The sequence below is a fragment of the Mycetomoellerius zeteki genome, unplaced genomic scaffold, assembly GCF_001594055.1.
Source record: "Mycetomoellerius zeteki isolate Tzet28-1 unplaced genomic scaffold, Tzet1.0 scaffold155, whole genome shotgun sequence".
NCBI lineage: Eukaryota > Metazoa > Arthropoda > Insecta > Hymenoptera > Formicidae > Mycetomoellerius > Mycetomoellerius zeteki.
This window is the reverse complement of record NW_017256500.1, coordinates 3,730,284-3,749,357: the sequence shown is the minus strand read 5'-3', so window position 1 is coordinate 3,749,357 and position 19,074 is coordinate 3,730,284. Positions and strand designations below refer to the sequence as shown.

Below are 19,074 nucleotides of genomic sequence, written 5' to 3'. Positions count from 1 at the left end.
AAAGTAAATACTGCACTGAATAAAAGAACGACAATCTTTAATAATTGCTTTATAGCATTTTCCTATTTCCAGCAAACTTCTTTTCCGTTTACAAAGGTTATTATTTTAATAAAATTTGTCAATTTCGATGTTGTTAATGGTCAGGGAAAATCGGAAAACATCAAGAAATTTTTGCTTGTTTTGTTAACAGCTCTGTTTTTAAAAGAGCAAAAAAAACTCAATATGAATAAAGAAAAACAGAAACTTGAAAAAATGCTATTTAATGAATTAAAGATGAATAAATTAAAAATTATATCTGACAGAAGTCAAGATATCGAACAAAAAATAGATGAAAAGATAAGTGCTTTCCTTTCAGAAGCACAAAATTGAAATTTTTCATTTTAAAAAACATTTAAAAAAATATTGTAATAGTTTTATATCATTTTCTATTTATTTTTTATTATAATCAATAAAAAACTTTTATTTTTAGGTTTATTTTATTTTAATCAGGAAATTTTTCTAAAAAAATAATCGGAAAAAGTTAGAAGAATTTTTTTCGGTTTTGCTAACAACTCTGAATTTCAAGTCCGGACGAGATCAGCGCGACTTAATAGAAACTTAATATACGATAGGAATATCGGAAATCGCCTTCAAACGCATTCATTCCCTATGCCTATCCCTTCCGTTGTTCCTTATTAAAGGCGTCCAAGATGTGCGTCACCATCATGCATAATAGGCATTGTGCAATGATGAAGGCGAAACACATATTTTACATATATCGCGCGTGCGCCTCCTCGCGAGGATATGCATTCCTGACTGTTTAATACGCCGACCTTCTCTCTCTCTTCGAGGGCCAACGCTGCTCGAAAGTCTGTTTCTTTCCTGAGAATCGTTCTCTCGTCCCTGACACTCTCTCCTCGCTTTTCCTCGCGTTTATATCTCGCGTTTTACTTTCCGCCGTTTGTCCTCGCGTTTGAACAGCGGAGGCGCGACAAACGTAATTCCAACCACTGATACGCGCGGACACGCATAATTCGCCACAATAATCGCCACGTAACGTAACACCTACGGTCACTATGGTGTTTAACGCGTTTCACGATCCCGCTTGCGTTACGACAGCGGAGTTTAATGTTCCGATGTCGTCTTTTTATTCATGTAGCTTTTGAACTCTACGTTAAATATTTTTATCTCGTTTATATATTAGTATTAAATTCACAAGTAGACCAAGCATTAGTTTCAAGTTAAATAAATTATTACGTTGAAATAAAAAAGTAAACACGACTGTAATGTGGGGTAACAATTACCGTAGAAAACTTTTCTAGTATGCAAAGTAATTTATAAAGTCCTTGTGCAGCTTTTAAACTTTTATAACTTCCATCATACATGAATAAATCTGTAAAAAAAACCAGGTAGGGAAAATTAATTTAAATATACATAGATATTGAAATAAATTAATGAAGTTGAAAAATTTTAAACGATTAAGTAGACTTGTTTTCCTGCTGTACAACTCATAAAACTTTAAACGTCTCTCTTTCTTCTTTTTCTATGTCTACAAAAACATTTTGAATTTTTAAAAAATTCTAAAATTTATCAATTTTTTAAAAGTAAAAAAACTTGAATATTTTTGTAACTTAAGGAATTTTGAACGTTTTGCTACGATCTTATAATGTTGCAAAAGTATCATTATTCTAATGACTTAGCTTGCAACGTAATTAAAGGATAATATGCTATTAATGGCGTTTTATTAGGCGTTTTATTACATGTCAGATGTTAGATATTCATAGGCAATATTCATCAACTTTAATAGTAGTAGTAAGTACAAGTAAAATATACTTTGAGAGAATTCTAATTTGAGACTTAATTACGGAAACAAAAAATAATAAAGGTTAATAAAGGTAAAAAAAATTGCAAGGCCACGAAAAGTATGCGTTGATTTCTCAGGATATTTTGATTTATCGGGAAAATGCAGAAACTACGTTTAAAAGCATTAATCTAAATATTTTAAAATCATGCATTATGCGCCGTTATACATTTTTAAGATATCCACGGAATTCGAGACGCACGAAGCTAAGAAGCGAAGATAGAAAGCTTACAGCATTTTAAGATTTATTAAGTTTATTTCCGATGATATACGTAATATTAACAATTTGAAAGTCACGTAAATAAATGACGATCTTTTACGAAGGGAAACTGTAAATACACCTCGTAAAGCTAGACGTCCGTCTAGTGAAAGAGCCCCAATATTCATCTCTCGGAGACGTCGAGCTAAGAAATTTCGAGGCGCGCGCGAAGCTAAGAAGCGAAGCTGGAAGCTAATCGAGGAGGCGAGGCTACGTCGGCTTCGTCGCTCGTGCTAGGTTGCAAGCACCGAGGGAGGAGTAGCAACTCCGAGACGGCCGGCTTGGCGGCGAGGTGACGTTCGGCGACGCGCTCGTCGTGACGCGGCAGTACGCCGGCCAATCGCGAACGCGCGAGAACTCCGTTCTCGTAGTAGGTGAACGGTGCGAATAGAAGAGAGTGAGAGCGGCATGCCGCCACCGCCGTCGTCGTGGCCAAGGAGAGGAGGTAGGTAGGTGGCCCATTGCGCTCGGTCGTGGAACTCTCGACCCCGATACCGCGCCGTGGTCGATGCACGTCGCGTTCCGTGGCGTCTTCCTCTTCGTTATCGGACTCTGGTAAGCCGCTCGAGCGCACCGCGAGGACGTCGATCGAATAGAACGGCATGAACGTCGCATCCCTTCATAGACCTACTGGAAATCGAGACATCTTCCATTTCTTCCAAGGGAATCGTCTCGCCGGCGAAGATCGGAGCATGGAACGACGTTGTGTAACGTCGCGGCGCGACCTTTCGTGACCTCCCTCGCCGGCTACCTGCGAGAACGGTGTTGGAGGGAGCCCTCCCGAGAGACCGACCGACCGATCGCCGGATCAGTCTGCATCCGCCGTAGAGTGTGGGCGGAAGGAGAGGGCAGGAAAGGAACGTAGCCGGTGGAGGAAAGACGCTCGGTGAAAAGTGCAAGTGGCCGTGGTGTTACTGACGAGAGCGATCGCCTGCGTGCGTGCGTGCGTGCGTGCGTGCGTGCGTTCTTTCTTGCATTCTTCGTCGCGGATCTTCCGTCCGTTCTATCTCGCGACGCGCGGGCGTTCCGTGCTCATTGCAGATTACGGGAATGCGCGATCTGATGTGTGCGAGAGAGACGCCGATGCCAGGCGCCGCTCGTTGTGCTCATATTTGTCGATGGATCGCGTGAACAGTTGTGCGTAAACGGTTGTTGCGACGGATCGTTTCGGCCTACTTATAACTGCTGCAAGTTAACTTTACGCTTCCCGCTCACAGTGCGGTGCAGTTTCATCGACGACGGTCTAATAATAATGGTGCACGGTCGCGACGCGAGAACGATGCCCCCGAAACGTCATGGGAACGTTTTAATGAAGATATAAATTACGCCAATGTATGTACGTACAATGCGCACATGTGTACACGTCGAACAAATTGTTTTGCAAAGAAATTGGAGGCCGCAAAGTGACTGAAGTATCAACGTCGTGCAAATAGGTTTGCAAATTACAAACAATCGAAACTGTTTTTTAATCGACTATTCCGGCATCACAATTCGCCGGTGCAACGTTCGATATATTTATTTGTCCATGTGCGTTAGAGCTGTCGATTTGTTGGACTTTCAAGAAATTGTGCGGTGCTGTGGAACATATTTTTTCATTGAATTTTCAGCCTGCGAAGCCTATCATTGGATCGCTGAACGTGAGTTAGAAAATAACATAAATTTACTTAGTCCCTTTTAAGTCCGCTTATGTCCGGAGTGTAGTTGCTATTTTTCGATTATTGTTCCATTAAAAATCGATGATACTCTTGCCAGAGATCTGATCATTCTACCGGAAATTAATGTCTCGTAGTGATCTTCTTAAAAAAAGGTTTTCCCTCTCGTCACGCTAGGGATATTTCTTTTCAAAACCGGAGGAAAATGGAGAAGTACATGTAAAAGACCGACGTTATGGGAGTATACCTACAGAACACTCCCTTTTAAAAGAAAAAAGGGTTTAGGACGGTTGACCAAAGTTCGTCCGTGTTGCTGGAAAGCCGGAGATTCGTTCAAAAAGCTGGAATCTCCGGCCAAAAACCAGAGGAGTGGGAACTCTTCGAAGGAATCTTTCACATTTCGTTTAAAGTAGGATGTTAAAAAGGCCAATGGCCGATTTCTGCTAATAAGATATAAGTAAAAGAAATAGTTACACATTAATGAAAAATGCCATAATCGGTCGAGGCGGTTTTTCGTACCTAATAATATTTTGAATCAATTTTGAACTGGAAATTGTAAATTCACAAGAAATATTATTAAGCCGAAAAACCGTCTTGACCAAATATAGCACTTTTCAATTATGTATGTTTAATTTTATCGGTCGATTTTCACTTAAAAGGTATAATATTTTTTTAGATTTTGACCTTTCTACTTACTCTAAAAATTTGTCCTTTTTTGGAGAGTGTTAAAAAAGGACGATATTTGCTTAAAAAATATAAGTAAAAGAAAGGCGTTTGGAGAGCACTTCGAAAATTGAGCAGAAACATAGAAATTTGGATCCTTGTGCTTAATTTTTCGAAGTGTTCCTTATCTGCCCTTTTTATTAATATTAGCATATTTATAAGAATGTCAAAATCTATTAAAAAAACATTGTCTTTATTTAATCCCCTTTTGGACAAAAATCAGTCCTTTTTTAACATCTTCCTTTTCGCTCTACCCGAATCATTGTCAAAAAATTCGCCACAGTCACAAGAATCTGCAGCGATCGAAGATGCAATATTACAACGAAGATCTTCTCACCGTTCGCCGTTCACAGAATATCATTTTTCCTGTTTTGCGTGCTTTCGCAGGACTCTAAGAAAGTGCTGCCCACCGGACGGTCGCGCTTTCTCCCCTCGCTTTCGCTATCGCTATATACCACGGAAAGGTAGGAAAGTTAATATTCGCGTACGAGAGACGACCGGTTGTGAAAGGTAGAGCACGACGGCGAAAATACAGGTATTGTTTTAAACGGACGGGGTCGTTAACCGCGACTCGCGGCCGGTACGCGAAACGTTTCTTCGCGCGACGATAGAGGCGACAATTTGCGCGCACATTGCACATGCACGTACAATGCGTCTTATGATGCGCGTGTGCGCGCTGGTCACGACTGATATTCGCGATTGTCGCATCGATCGAGCCTTATGTCTTTTTACCAACTTTAATTCTTGGTTTTATTCATTTTTTACCTTTCTTTAGTTCTAAAAATTAAAAAAAATAAAGTGTAAATTAAACCGAGATTAAAGTTAATCTATATCGACAGAAATGGATAATTAAATGGACCGGTTCGAGGCTTAACGCATTTCACAAAGGACCTTTTCAATAAATCGATGTTCTCTCTCTCTCGATGTAAAACGAGATGCCCTTTATCTGAAATTTTTCAAACGATAAGGAATTTATTTTACGAAATAAGGAGATCCTATTTTTGCGAATTTATGAATATTTGATCTTTGAAAAACTGATGATGCTTTGTCCAACGGTGGGAACGTTTGAGATATTATCAAGTTTCTGCGGGTGCACTTGAAGGGTATCTTATATTTCCGAACAACGAGGGAGTTTCATCTTCCTCGAGATTTTTTTTGGTCAGATAAGTTCGCTTTAAGAGGGTCTTTGAAAATCTCCTTAAAGTGAATTTACCTGTCCAAAAAATAATCCAAGGAAGAAAAATATGCGGGCATTCTTTCGCCACGGCTCTTCACAGTGCATCATTTTATTTCTTCCTTTCTTTTTCCTACCGCACTTTCTTTCCCTCTCTCCTTCTTCGAAGTGTTAACATCGCTTCGCACGAAGATATCGGTATCGTTGTACTTTGACATCATTTCACTTCCCTGCGCCTCTATGAGGCAGTTTATGTATCGCGGTATATTTTATGAAACATTAAACGCGTTACCCGAATAAACGGCTTCTGATTATGCAGACATCCGTGAATTAATTACATCGTGCGTAAAAGCGAGTTTGCGCTGACCACCTGTTAGCGGGTATTGTAAAAGAAAAAGAGATTACCGCGTAACGAAAGGGAAGTTCTTTTGGGTTGACAGTTGCAGCTTGATAACTAATTCTGAACCTTTTGACACCCGATTGGTTTTTGCATTGTTCTTTGCCTCTATGTTACCTCTAGCGAGAATAATTGGCTTCAACGACGTGAAATTCATCTCAATCGTTAATGACTAATGGTAAAAATTACTTTTGGTAAAAATGTTAAGCTTTTTTTAGTGCTGCTTCTCGCACACAAGTTTTTTATAATTACTTTAAATAATTATATTCATTTTTAACTATATTTAATGTTTAATCCAGCAATATATTTTGCGTTTACTCTGTAACAATTATTACAACTGAAATAGAACACAGTTGAAAGATAACAGTTAATGATGTGTGTGTGTGTGGAAGGGTTTACCCTAGAAATGGACGTTGTTATCTAATCGCTAATAAGACAGCGTTCTCCAACGCGAAGGAAGAGTCTCGCGCTCTTTTCAGAATTGGTACCGCGAAACCTATATATCCGCATCTATAAAGCGCAGTGAACGCGAGCGGGTGCAACGAACTCTACTCCGTATCTCTCCCTCTCCCTCTCTCTCTTCCTCCGGTTCTCCCTCTCTTTTCAGCACCCCTTCTCCATCGACTGTCATCATCTATCCCTTCTCCCAATCTCTTTTCTCACTGTCTCTCTCTTTACGACTCGTATCAAGCTCGATCTGGTCTCTTGCGTGCGAGTTAAGGCCCATTTTTCGCGTGCCGTTTGTCGCTCGTGTTGAAGACATTGATATCGGGGAAAAAAAAATTAGATCAGAAAATTATTAATGGACTCTTTGGGAGTGAAATTTCACTCCTAAAAGTTCCAAAAAAACGGTAGTTGCACCGGTCTAGCAGGAGTGAACTTTTTCATTCTTAGAGAGTGAAGAATTACTCCAAGCGAGAGTCAATTTTCAATCTAGTGCGGAGTAAATAATTTCATTCAATAGTAAATAATTTCATTCTCCGAAAGGAGACTGAGATTTCATTCTCAGAATGGCCAGCGAACCTTGAATCGTTGAAAACCGGGAAAAAACCGGGAATTTTGTCTAACGTGCGATAGTTGTGTTAACTCGTCGAAGAAAAAGACTTTAAAGTTTAATATTGATGTGATAATTTATAAATAAATAATTACTCCAAGTATTTTGTGTCTAGTCGTGTAATGTTTGTACTTTATATTTTATTTATCAATAAAAAATACATTAAAGTACTCGTGTTTCATTATTTTTTGCTACAATTTAAGTGATGGAGTTTCACTTTACGAGAATAATCAGATTTTGTATGTATAATTTTTTAATATTAAGAACTTAAAGGTCGCTACTTTTAGAAATCTGAAAAACCGAGAAAAAACCTTGAATTTGAAAATGTTGGATCGCTGACCACCATGACTCTGATAAAAGTTTATCCTCCCTATATCCAGTCTTGATGAAATTAGATTCATTCGACGAGTTTTTGCACAAAACGAACAAATCTGGTAGAAAAAAGCATCGCTCTGTCTCGCGAAGCGAGATATTAATTACTATTAAAGTTGACCATTGTTAGGTTAGGAAATTCACTTCTTGAAGAAGTGAAATTTACTCCTGCGGGACTGGCACAACTATCACTTCTCTTGGAATGAAATTTCATTCCCAAAAATTTAGAGTGTACGAGGTCTATCTCAATAGTATCTCACCTCTGCCTATCATGAGAAAGAGCTACTCCGGAGTGATATGGACAATGTCACCTTCAAAGTAGTCTCCTTTCGAAGCGATGATCTTCCAGCCCCTTTCGGAAGCAATCCTGGAAGTCATTTTTTGTGATAGCCAACAGCTCCCTCGTCGCATTTAGTTTTATTTCTTCAACATCGTCAAATCTTTTGCCCTTCAAAAGAAAATAACTAGAAGTTACACGAGGCTACATCTGGACTGTATGGAGATTGGTGAAGTTGGACAATGCTGTGTTTAGTCAAAAAATCTTGAATCAGGTGAGATGAATGAGCAGGTATGATCATTGTGAAATGCGACTTGGAGTTTTCGACACTCATAACTGCGTACCGTTATCGACTGAGCAGCTGTGCCTGTCGGGTGATGCCGCTTGATGAGAGTCTTCAAAGTCCTCCCTAAATATCGAATGCGTTTTCCACAATAGAGGAAGGATGCCAAAGGAAAAAGATATACGCAGAGGTCGGATATTTTTTTGAAACAGATCTGTGTATATCTTTGTCCTTGGGTATTCTCTATTATGGAAAACAGATATTCGGTATTTAGGGGGGGCTTTCAGATCCACCAAGCAGCATGACTCAATAAATGTTAGTTGTCAACAGTACACAGTTGTGTGAACGTCAAAAATTTCGAGCAATTTATAATGACCGAGCGAGTCGAGCAGAGAATTTGCATTAAATTTTGCCAAAAACTTGGCTACACATTTTCCCAAACAGTCGACATGATTCATAAAGCTAATGGTAATGATTCTATGAGTAACGGACAAATAAGACGGTGGTTTAAACGGTTCGAAGATGGCCGTGTCTCAGTGAACACTGATCTTCCTTCCAGCAGACTTTTCAGCAGAACGTCGAGAACAGCGAAAAACATAGAACGTGTGCAAGTCGCAATCAATGAAAATAGTCGTTTGACTGTGCAAGAATTAAAAGACGACCTTGGAATCACATGTGATAGTGTTTCTCGAATTTTGACTGAAGATCTGGAAATGAGTCGCGTGTGTGCAAAACTCGTTTCACGAGTGCTCAATCAAAATCAAAAAGATTTTCGAGTTGAAGTTGTCAAAGAAATCCTAGAATTCATCAGAAAAGATCCTGAGTTGATCGAAAGAGTTATTACTGGCGATGAAATATGGATTTATGGCGTCGCTCAAAAAGCACAATCGATGACGAGAGAAGAGTCTCGATCCAAGAAAGCGAATCGAAGCAACATGAAGACAATACTCACTGTTTTCTTTGATCATCAAGGTATTGTACACCACGAATATGCTCCACAAGATCACACAATAAATACACAGCATTATTTGAACGTTTTTAAACGATTGCGTGAAGCAATGAAGAAGAAACGACCGCATTTGTGGAAAAGTGGAAATTGGCTGCTACACCATGATGACACATCTTATTCATCTGATCTAATTCAAGATTTTTTTATTAAACATGGCATTGTCCAACTTCGTCAACCCCCATACAGTCCAGATGTGGCCCCATGTGACTTCTGGTTATTTTCTAAGTTGAAAAATCAGCTGAAGCGCAAACGATTTAAAGATGTTGAAGACTTAAAACTAAATGTGACGAGGACGCTGTTGGCTATCCCAAAAAATGATTTCCAGGACTGCTTCCGAAAATGGGTGGACCGCTGGAAGAAAGTCATTGTTTCGAAAGGAGACTATTTTGAAAGTAACACTGTCGATATCACTCCGGATTTGTGAGTAGTGTAAAACTATTTATTGATATATTATTTATACATCTTCATTCGATATTAATACCGAGTTTAAATGTCATATTAATAAACTAATTCATTGATTCATATTGTGATTTTTTACTTGTGACGTCGACACGACAATGCGACGTGTACATCGTAGTCTCGCCGATGTCGTATTCAACATCGAGGTATATATTTGCGATAACGTCAACGTGGCATGACGAGTCATCGTGCTGAGTATTCGGCCGATGTATATCAGGAATGTTAAACGCGTCTGATAATATCACAGTCACACAATGTGAGATAACCATTATTTTATTTATTTAACAAATCTGTACGACGAGCTCTTCGTAAATTTGTACCCGCGAACAACGACGTCTGTTCCACGGCACGGAAGACGAATCGGCAATTCCCTTCGAGAAAATGATTGTGAGAGGAGAGAGGGATGGAAGCAAGAATGCATTCTGTGTACCTGCATTCTGACTATACAATGATCCGTTAGACGCGTGTTGTCAAATATTGTGATGACATGGGTTCGTTTTACGCATGATGCACATAATTATTTTATTTTTTGTTTAACGCTATTATAGAACCACCGACACTATATTTTGCTGGAATTGTCAAAAGTGTCAATTTAATAATTTCCTTGTTTTCGCTTAATGAAGATTGATTTTTATATTATTTATCATTAGAATTATTTGTATTATATTCACATATTTTCTATATTTTATACTATATATTTTTAAAAGAAAAAAATTAAAATGATTGACAGAGCTCGGGGCATCCTTGGGGTTCTAGTATTAACATTCGGAATAACAAGGATGAGATACACCGCTCATATCATGCGTAAAACGGAACGCACCCATTAGCCAAGATCTAATCTCATATAAATAATTAGGGGATTCGTAGTGCAACCTTGCATTTAAGATCGTCTTGAGTACGATCTAGTCGTGTCACTGAATAGAACTTTAAGACTACATTTAGAAGGATTTTTTAAAATAAAATTGGTTTATGAATACCACACTATGTGTTTATATACATGTGTGAAAGATTAAGATGAGACTTGCAAATTAAATTTATTTATTGAATAATTTCAAAGGAAACAAAGAAAGATCGCTAATGTGTCTTTATTGCTTCGTTAAATACCATAATATGAGATGAATTAGTAAAAATAAATCAAGAAATGAGGGTAATTTTTTATATGTGTAAGACACGGTTTTATGTAATTAAAATTTATTTGTAATTAAAATTCAATTATGTTGAAAGAATCGTTAATGCAACATGTGTGTTATGTGACTTGCTATCTATAATTTATTCTTTCTACTGAACCGGAACAATGTTACAAATGGATCATGGTCATATCTACTTTAAGAAAGCATGCTATAAATATCTGTGAAAAATATTTTGAAAGTGATCGCGTCAAGAGAAACAGACTTTCTTTCCACCTCAACGTTATCAATCTTTCCAAACAGGAAAAATATATTTGTTTCTCTTATTTATTTATTGTCGTTGTTTATTGAATATTTTATACGTTATGAACATGCGCTTGTAAGTAATCGTAAAATTCAATTAAATTTTACTGCACAAATCAATTTTGTTTAATTTTATCAATAATTAAATTAAGTTGAAATAAGACAACTTGATTAATTAATTATAATATATGAATCTTATTGGAAATCTCGCGGTCATTGGCCCAAACAAGAGAAAAAGAGGATATTTTAAAGAATTTTCCATAAATTTTTAAATAAATTTTCCTGATTATAAATAAATAAATGAGCGTGACACGCCAGATTTATTTCCCATCAAGTTCGGTGTCCTTTCGCTGAATTTCCGTAGAATTGTCGATTGCATCGAAGTAGGGGGACCACTTTGATTACTCCCACCCCCGTCCCTTATCCATGGCAAAGTTGGTGAAGACGCTTACGCGCGTTAATTAATCGGGACGCTGACGGTGTGCCGATTAAGCTGCGCGACGTCTAATTATAGCGGCTGGCTAATCAGGTCGTGATATGAAGATTTTATTTACGCCGTGATATATGTGTGAGAACATGTATATCGCACCGCGTTAATAAGCGTCGATATTACGAGGGAACGATAGCGCGCGCGTGGCGTTTTACCACCACGTCGCGCCGTCGTCCTTGAGGCCCCCGGTGAACGACTATTTTCTAGGCAAGGTCGACCGACCGACGCTTCTATTGCGGTGTATGTTTATCGGTTTATCAATGTCATCGTTTCTCGCGGACGGTTGTTTTGCAGGATTCGGCCTTCTAGCTAGAGGATCTTAGAAGTTCGCTCGTATATTCGTGTGTGGTGCACAATTTCTTTCGAATAAGATGGGAACAAGGAGAACACTTTGGTTTGGAAAGTCCAGGTGGGACAATCTTTTAATAATGAACTAACATATGCCACGCGTCGAGAAAAAAAGGAAGAAGAGGAAACAAATAATCGAGTTCTTCGGAAAAAACACGAGTAGATTTAATTGAAAAATATATAACAATCACAATGATTATTACTCAATGCATTCGAATTTATTGATAACTAAGATAATGCGCGATGTTTTCGCAATATTTGTTCCTGCACAGTTTGGTCTGTTAACTGCTATGGTGGTTATCGGTACTTAACTTTTCAGTGACGCCCTGATGATTATTGGAAACCGTAGTCCTATTAAAAATTTTTAAATACTTGTAAAAAAATAAGTTATTGGTTATATTTCGAATGACGTAAATCGTTAAATATAAAGTAAGAAGTCTATTATTCAATACCTGTGAGAATAAAGAAAAGAGAAAAGTCCTATTTAATCATATACATTATTTTATCATTATACGTTTATGCTCATTAAAATTCTACTGTGTCGTATATGATAAGGCATATAACAAACGCTAACCAGACAACGTGTTAACACCGTAAACAAAAGCGAAATATTTCATTTTCTTGTATTTGCGAGAAAATATTTACCAAAAGTATCGTTTAATCTATTCTATATCATTATAAATTGCGTCCTCAATAAACTTTATGTTAAAAAAATTAGAGAAAGCAGTTTCCTAAATGATTATATATTGCATACTTGATCTTCTCGACCAGAGACATTTTATAAAAAGAAACCTCTCATAATGTTTCTAATATTATTTCTATGTCACGTTTCATTCTATTGCTATATTTATAATAAACTCGGTGCGAGATCCAAGTTATATTTTGTCAAGAATAATCACCTGATACAATCGATTTGATCTTGATATTTCAAGATTTCCAATTTTCTAATCTTCTTGATGTCCACTTTGGGCATTTAAAATTTGTGACAAGAGTTCTATTTATAATTTCATGTGCGATCGTCATACAAAGAGCATTTGCAATACAAAATGCACATATAGGTACTAAACGCATAAAATACATATTGAATCCGCTTTAGAGGATCTGTAATTTACGTTAAATTTTGGGGTAGATTTCTATTCATAATATTGTATATCGCATATTTTAATATATCTTACATCACATATGTGTGTGTATATATGTATTTTTGATTTTTCGTTGATGTATATATAAATATTTTTTATATTATACTATACGATACTTGAAATTATAATTAAAATTCTATCTTGAATTTCGATATAAAATTCTGAAGTAGATTTAAATAAAGAATTCTAAATAAAAGTATCATTGTATGTTTATATAGTTTAAACAAGATGCATGCGATGGAGGGTACGACCGAGAGTAAGCGAAAGGTGGATACCGCAGAGGACGACAAGACATCCAGATCGTCGCCGTTCGGCATCGGTGGGTCGCCCACGCAAGAAGAAGGACGAATCGCGCTGCGACACTGAGACTCCGAACACTAAGGGTAGACAGCTGCTTGCGAGTACGTCACGACAAAGTGAAACGACTCCGAGTGATGCCGTGCAGCCGCGTCATGTTAAAGCAGGGTCTGAACCGATTGAGATTAGAAAACGGAAGTCTACTCTGCAAGTCTCACCTCACGCAGGAAATCCTCCCAAGAAGAAATTTCGCGACAACTACACACGAGAAGAATACATTTCGAGTATTGTGGGCGACAACAACGAAACTATCGAAGACCTTGTGGCAAAAGCCGATCGATTGCGAGCCGATATTTTGGTGAGTATTGGAGCTGTGATCTCTCATGAAGAGTAAAACCACTCTTTTTTAAAGCATTTTCATTAATTTTTATCTGCAGACACTTGAAAATTTAGCACATGCCAAAGAAATGGAATGGAATGAGATCTTGAGGAAGAGGAAACTCAAAGAGGAGGCATACCTGAGGCTCGAAAGGAAGATACAAACGACAGCCTACATGGAAAATGACGGTCAGTTGTCGGAAACTTTACCGCCACGATCATCTGTGAGTTCGACCGAATGGGAGAACAACGGCAGCAATTCCGTATCGAAGGAGAGATCTTTCGAACCTAAGGAGGATCTAGGCGAGAGATCTTCGGATTCATCGGGTTCGAAGAAAGAGAAAACCCCGAAAGCTAGCTCGCAACAACGAGCGACTCCTCCGAAAACCAATGGCGAGAGCAATCGTAAACAAAATGAGGTGTCGAGTCCGGAAAGTCGACAGATCGGAGAAGGCCGTCAAGGTGCAATAGTGGATGTCAGATCCATTATTGCCGACCACAGGCTTAAGCATCCAGAAACCGTACCAAGGAGGTAAATTAATTATAAATGACAGAATGGGAGAAGGAAAAAATATGGTTTTACTTATCACAAAATTTATATAAATAACGACTCACAACAAAATAATTTTCATAAATGTTTGAAAAATAAATTTACGTCACATTAGCGCGATATGGGTGCAATATAATTTTCGATAATATCCGAGAAATATAATTTGAACATAATTTCTTATGCACAGCAAATAGAATCAAGGATGGCATACTAGATCAAAATTGGACGAGCATGAATTAAGATGACAAAAGTTAAATTTATTGTTTATAATGTAATAATGTTCAATTTAAAAAACGAGCAAAATCAAAATCTGCACCACATTTGAATGACGACTTACATTTACAAATTACCGTCTTTTCTTTTCTGCACATTATATTTGCACAGTTATATATATATTGTTGCATCTTACCTTCACAATTCTCTGTAAGTGTAACATCTATTTTATTAATTTATTTATATCTTTTAATAATGTTTAATTTACATAAACTCGTTTCAACTTACTAACTTTATTTGTAGCATACGCACTTTTTTTAAAAAAACTAGTGGACGTTCAATTAATAATCATCTCATCATCGACTGAGATTATTTATTTTAATTCATATTGAGACTCCACTTTTTCTCGCTGTCAACCGAAGAATTGATTTAAGATATGGACACTAATATAGCTTCGTTTTATCAATATGACATAATTGTTTATGGCATTATAGAACCTCTGTTATTTCATTACTATGAAATATGACAATATGACGCAATCGTCATTGCGTTACATAATCAACATTACTGTAAGTGAAGATGAGATGATCCTTATATTAATTGCATTTGCGTTATTAATTTCCATGTTGTTTATCTCTTACTAACTCTTACTAATTTTATGGGGTGTAACTTTTTATGGGTGAGGAAGATTAAGTAAAGTCTGAACATTCCATGAATATTATTACATTATAAACAATAAATTTAACTTTTGTCATTTTAATTTATGCTCGTTCAATTCTGTATACTATCCTTAATTCTATTTGCTATGCATAAAAGATGCGAAAAATTATACATTTTCCAAATTTCTTACTATAATTTCTTATACTAAAATCGATTCTGCAATATTATTCGCAATCCTTTTTTTTAAACGATTGAAACATATTTTTATAGCAAATATAATTTTAGATAAGGAAATGAGATTCTCATTCTGATTAATGCTACAATGATTAAGGCTACATTAATAATATGCAATATTTGATTATACTAACTTAAATAACATTAAAATATCTGTGCTTTTATAAAAACAACTTTATTTTTTCAATACTCATTTTCATTTGTAGAGGTCGACGATTAAGAAATTCAAACGTGAATATCAATCTCAGTGCTGGCGGCGCCATGGTTGAAACTGGACATAATGCTGATTCAAGACCGTCTAGCACAGAATCGTGCAAGAGCAATCCAAGCACGAACGATCCCATGAACTATAAAGACATGCTAGTACAATTTGCTAAACTGAGTCAGCAAGGTAATATGTTTCTGAAATTTTTTAATTGATTAAATTTATATTTTTTGTTGCTAAAGAGAGGCAATTTGTAATTATTCGATTTTGATAATCACCAAACTATAACTATGCTCTAACATTATATTTTTAGGTGAACCCGTCAAGGTACCGCAGAATTATCCAGATGTGACGCTTCATCCTGTGACACCTTCGTCTACCCAGAATACGTCTCAGCCAACCGGCTCGTTGCTCCACGGAATTCTAACAAAAGCTCAAACGCCAAGATCCTCGACTTTTTCACCTACTTTAGCAAGATTACTCACTGCGCCTGAAAGAGAAAGGAGTTCTCCGGCGGCTGCGGCAGCGGCAGCGGTGGCGGCAGCGACGTCAGCGTCTATGTCGCAGCCAAGCGCCACGACTCAACACCTTTTGCAGACATACCAAGGCTCTAATATGGTTTCTATAAATGATCTCCTGTCTTCTTCCAAGGTTCTTTGTTTTTTTTTATTTTTTCTAATTATTCTTTTTTTCATAATTTACGTTAGCATAAAATGCAATTTCTCTTAAACGATATGATTATTACACCATTTGAATATCTAGCAGCGTAATTGATTTTATATAATTTATATAAATAAATAGCAATAAGAGCATATAAATAATGTAAATAATTTATAAAAATAAATAATACAAGTTTTTAGGAGATAAAAGCTTGAAAAACTCGGGTAAAGTAAGTAGTTAGGCGAGAAGTAAATTTATCTTTTTTTGGTAATGTAAGATATTTTTTCCAGGCTCGCACAGAGATAACTATAACCCCCGTTGTTAACACTCCCGCGCAATCTCACTCCAACGATTTAATTCAAGTGGTAAATTTCTTTTTTAATTTGTTAATAACACGTTCTCTTGTGCATATTTAACTATTTCATTGAACTTTTAGGAGGATGTAGAGGACGAAACATCGGTAATTGATGATAGGAAAGGGAACTCAGTGATTGGAAGAGATGGTAAACAAATAGTGAAGGACAATCCACCTTCACCAAATGCTCCACCAAAATGTCAGGGATGCATAATTCGACCCGCACAGTTTGTTTGCGCCGGTTGTGGAAATCAGTGGTATTGTAGTCGTTCATGTCAGGTACATGTCATGTCAAGTGCACAGTTACGTATGATGTATCATTTTTACATATTTACGATTTACGTTAATGACCATCAATAATAACGAATTGTATTTTTTTTTTTTTAATATCGATAGCTTGCTGCATGGGCAACACACTCTGATCACTGTCCGCCGGAGCCCGAGAATAGCAAAACAAAGACCAACGTTTAACTCCCGAGATCCCTGCATGTCTGGTGCATACAATGGCATCAGGCGAGAGATATCAACATAACTGAGTACGAATCTAGTCAAGGAAGGAGGTTCAAGGATATAATTCATATTAAGAGACAAATGAGATGCGAAGAGAATCGAAAAGGGATCGTGTGTGTATCGTATTGATGTAATATTGGAAAGATCCTTGTCGAAGTGAATGGATGATGTCGTCCTATTTATCACAAGCATTTACTGATCTCCCATCTTGAAAGGAGGTTTCACGCTATCACGTTCTGTTCTTTGCAGAACGAATTCGTGAATTTTCTTGCACTTTGCTCGAGCTTTAGATGAAGAAAATTGTCTTCTTTCGATGACGAAAATTTCGATGACGCGATAATCGATGCCATTGGTTAACGAGCCTCGTGTGTTATGTATAATTCTTTTTCTTTTAGATTTTACTACATACACTAGTCGAAAATTTTTGAATGCTCGAAAAATGAGCGGGAAAGAATAAATAATTTCGTGGCGCTTTGTGGGAGTGGAGCACAATACTATGTAACGCGATGCTGTATATAATTTTATACAATTTAAGAGAGTTATTCAGCGTCGATTTTAGAACGTCGATTAATCGCGTGCCATGTGTAAGATCGGGGGCGGATTGGCCGTCAGCTCTCTGAAAGATATCGAGAGATACTTTCTGTTTACTTTTTATTAGAAATTATTTTTCAGAAAAATTGTAGAAATCATAAATTTAATTGAACAATGTAAAATTAATATTTGTTATAATAAACGGATTAAATTTGTTATAAAAACATGTTTACTTTTGTTATTATAACAAATTTCTGATTGTTGTTATTATAACAAATTTCCGATAAAATTGACTTGCGATGACTTACTATGACTTTTATATTGCTAGACATTGTCCGCAAATGATTAATTATTTCAAAATATATATCCACATAGGTAGTTTTTTTCCGCTTATTCAATCCGCCCCTATATGTAAGATTCATTTTCCATAATTGACCTTGACATGGACGCTCAAGTCAGAGAAATAACTTGAGCATTTTTTTACATGTAGTGTGATATGGATTATATTCTGTTTTTTTCTTCGTTTACATGTAGACATTGTAGGCATAAGAAATTGCTGGACGGAGTATTTAATCAACAAACAAGACACGAATATTAAGTACTCCATGTTAAATATTTAGTACATATATTTGAATATATGTATATGTATATGTATATATATATATATATATATCATATAGCAACATTTTGATTATATATAGGTTGTTTATATAATATAAATCCTTTCATTTTGTTATATATACATATATAAATGTTATCCTAGCAAACACCAAGTTAACACCATGTAACTTACGTGTTGTAATGTGTACCACTCAACAATATAACTAATATAACAATATTATATTACAGTTATATTGTTTAGTGGGAAATTACAACTAACAAGTATGTTATTTGTAATTTAGAGTTTGTTGAGATATATTGTTACATAAAGAAATATATGCATTATCAATTCGATTCTCTATTCGAGATAAAACATAAAAATAAAATATTCTCTTTTTTTAATAACTCATACAGCACAGAACGTACAGCAATATCGTTGCAATAACGCTGCAATATCGCTGCAATGTTGCAGCATTGTTGCTGTAACTTTTATACTGTATGGGAATATATACTTTTATATTCTCTTTTTTCTCATTCTCTCTTTCTTTCTTTATATAACTTCAGTTCCTTTAAAATCCATTGTTTTCAAAAATTTACTGTAAGCTCTGTCCAGTTATTTTCTTAACCTTCGTGATCTTACATGAGTTTCACGCAGAAAAATGCAGACTGCGTGAACACAATTCAGGCCTGCGTATATTGAGACGAATGTATCACACATGCAACATTTTATATTTGTTACCAATGCATATGTACATGTAAATTTAACAAAAAAAACGTTAGATTTAGTATAGCAGTAAGATGTTTTTTTATTCCATTGGTAACATATTCGCATGTTTTACATTTTTTTAAATTAATATGTTACCCCATACGATGACTGTCCCTGACATAATCTGTAGCCCAAAGTTCCTACAGGTACATACAACATATATATGTATATGTATAAATATATATATATTTTTCCCAATTACAAAG

General features: G+C 36.4%; 1 protein-coding gene across 1 annotated transcript in view; it reads left to right on the top strand.

The window, feature by feature from the left end:
* LOC108720813 (altered inheritance of mitochondria protein 21) overlaps positions 1-17,604 on the top strand; it is a 48,772-nt gene extending 31,168 nt beyond the window's left edge. Inside the window, 8 exon segments of the mRNA XM_018445021.1 lie at positions 13,128-13,214; positions 13,216-13,564; positions 13,644-14,116; positions 15,448-15,632; positions 15,760-16,097; positions 16,397-16,471; positions 16,543-16,740; positions 16,858-17,604. Coding sequence (XP_018300523.1) covers positions 13,128-13,214; positions 13,216-13,564; positions 13,644-14,116; positions 15,448-15,632; positions 15,760-16,097; positions 16,397-16,471; positions 16,543-16,740; positions 16,858-16,932 — 1,780 coding nt within the window. The 3' untranslated portion in view covers positions 16,933-17,604.
* The last annotated feature ends 1,470 nt before the right edge of the window (positions 17,605-19,074 follow it).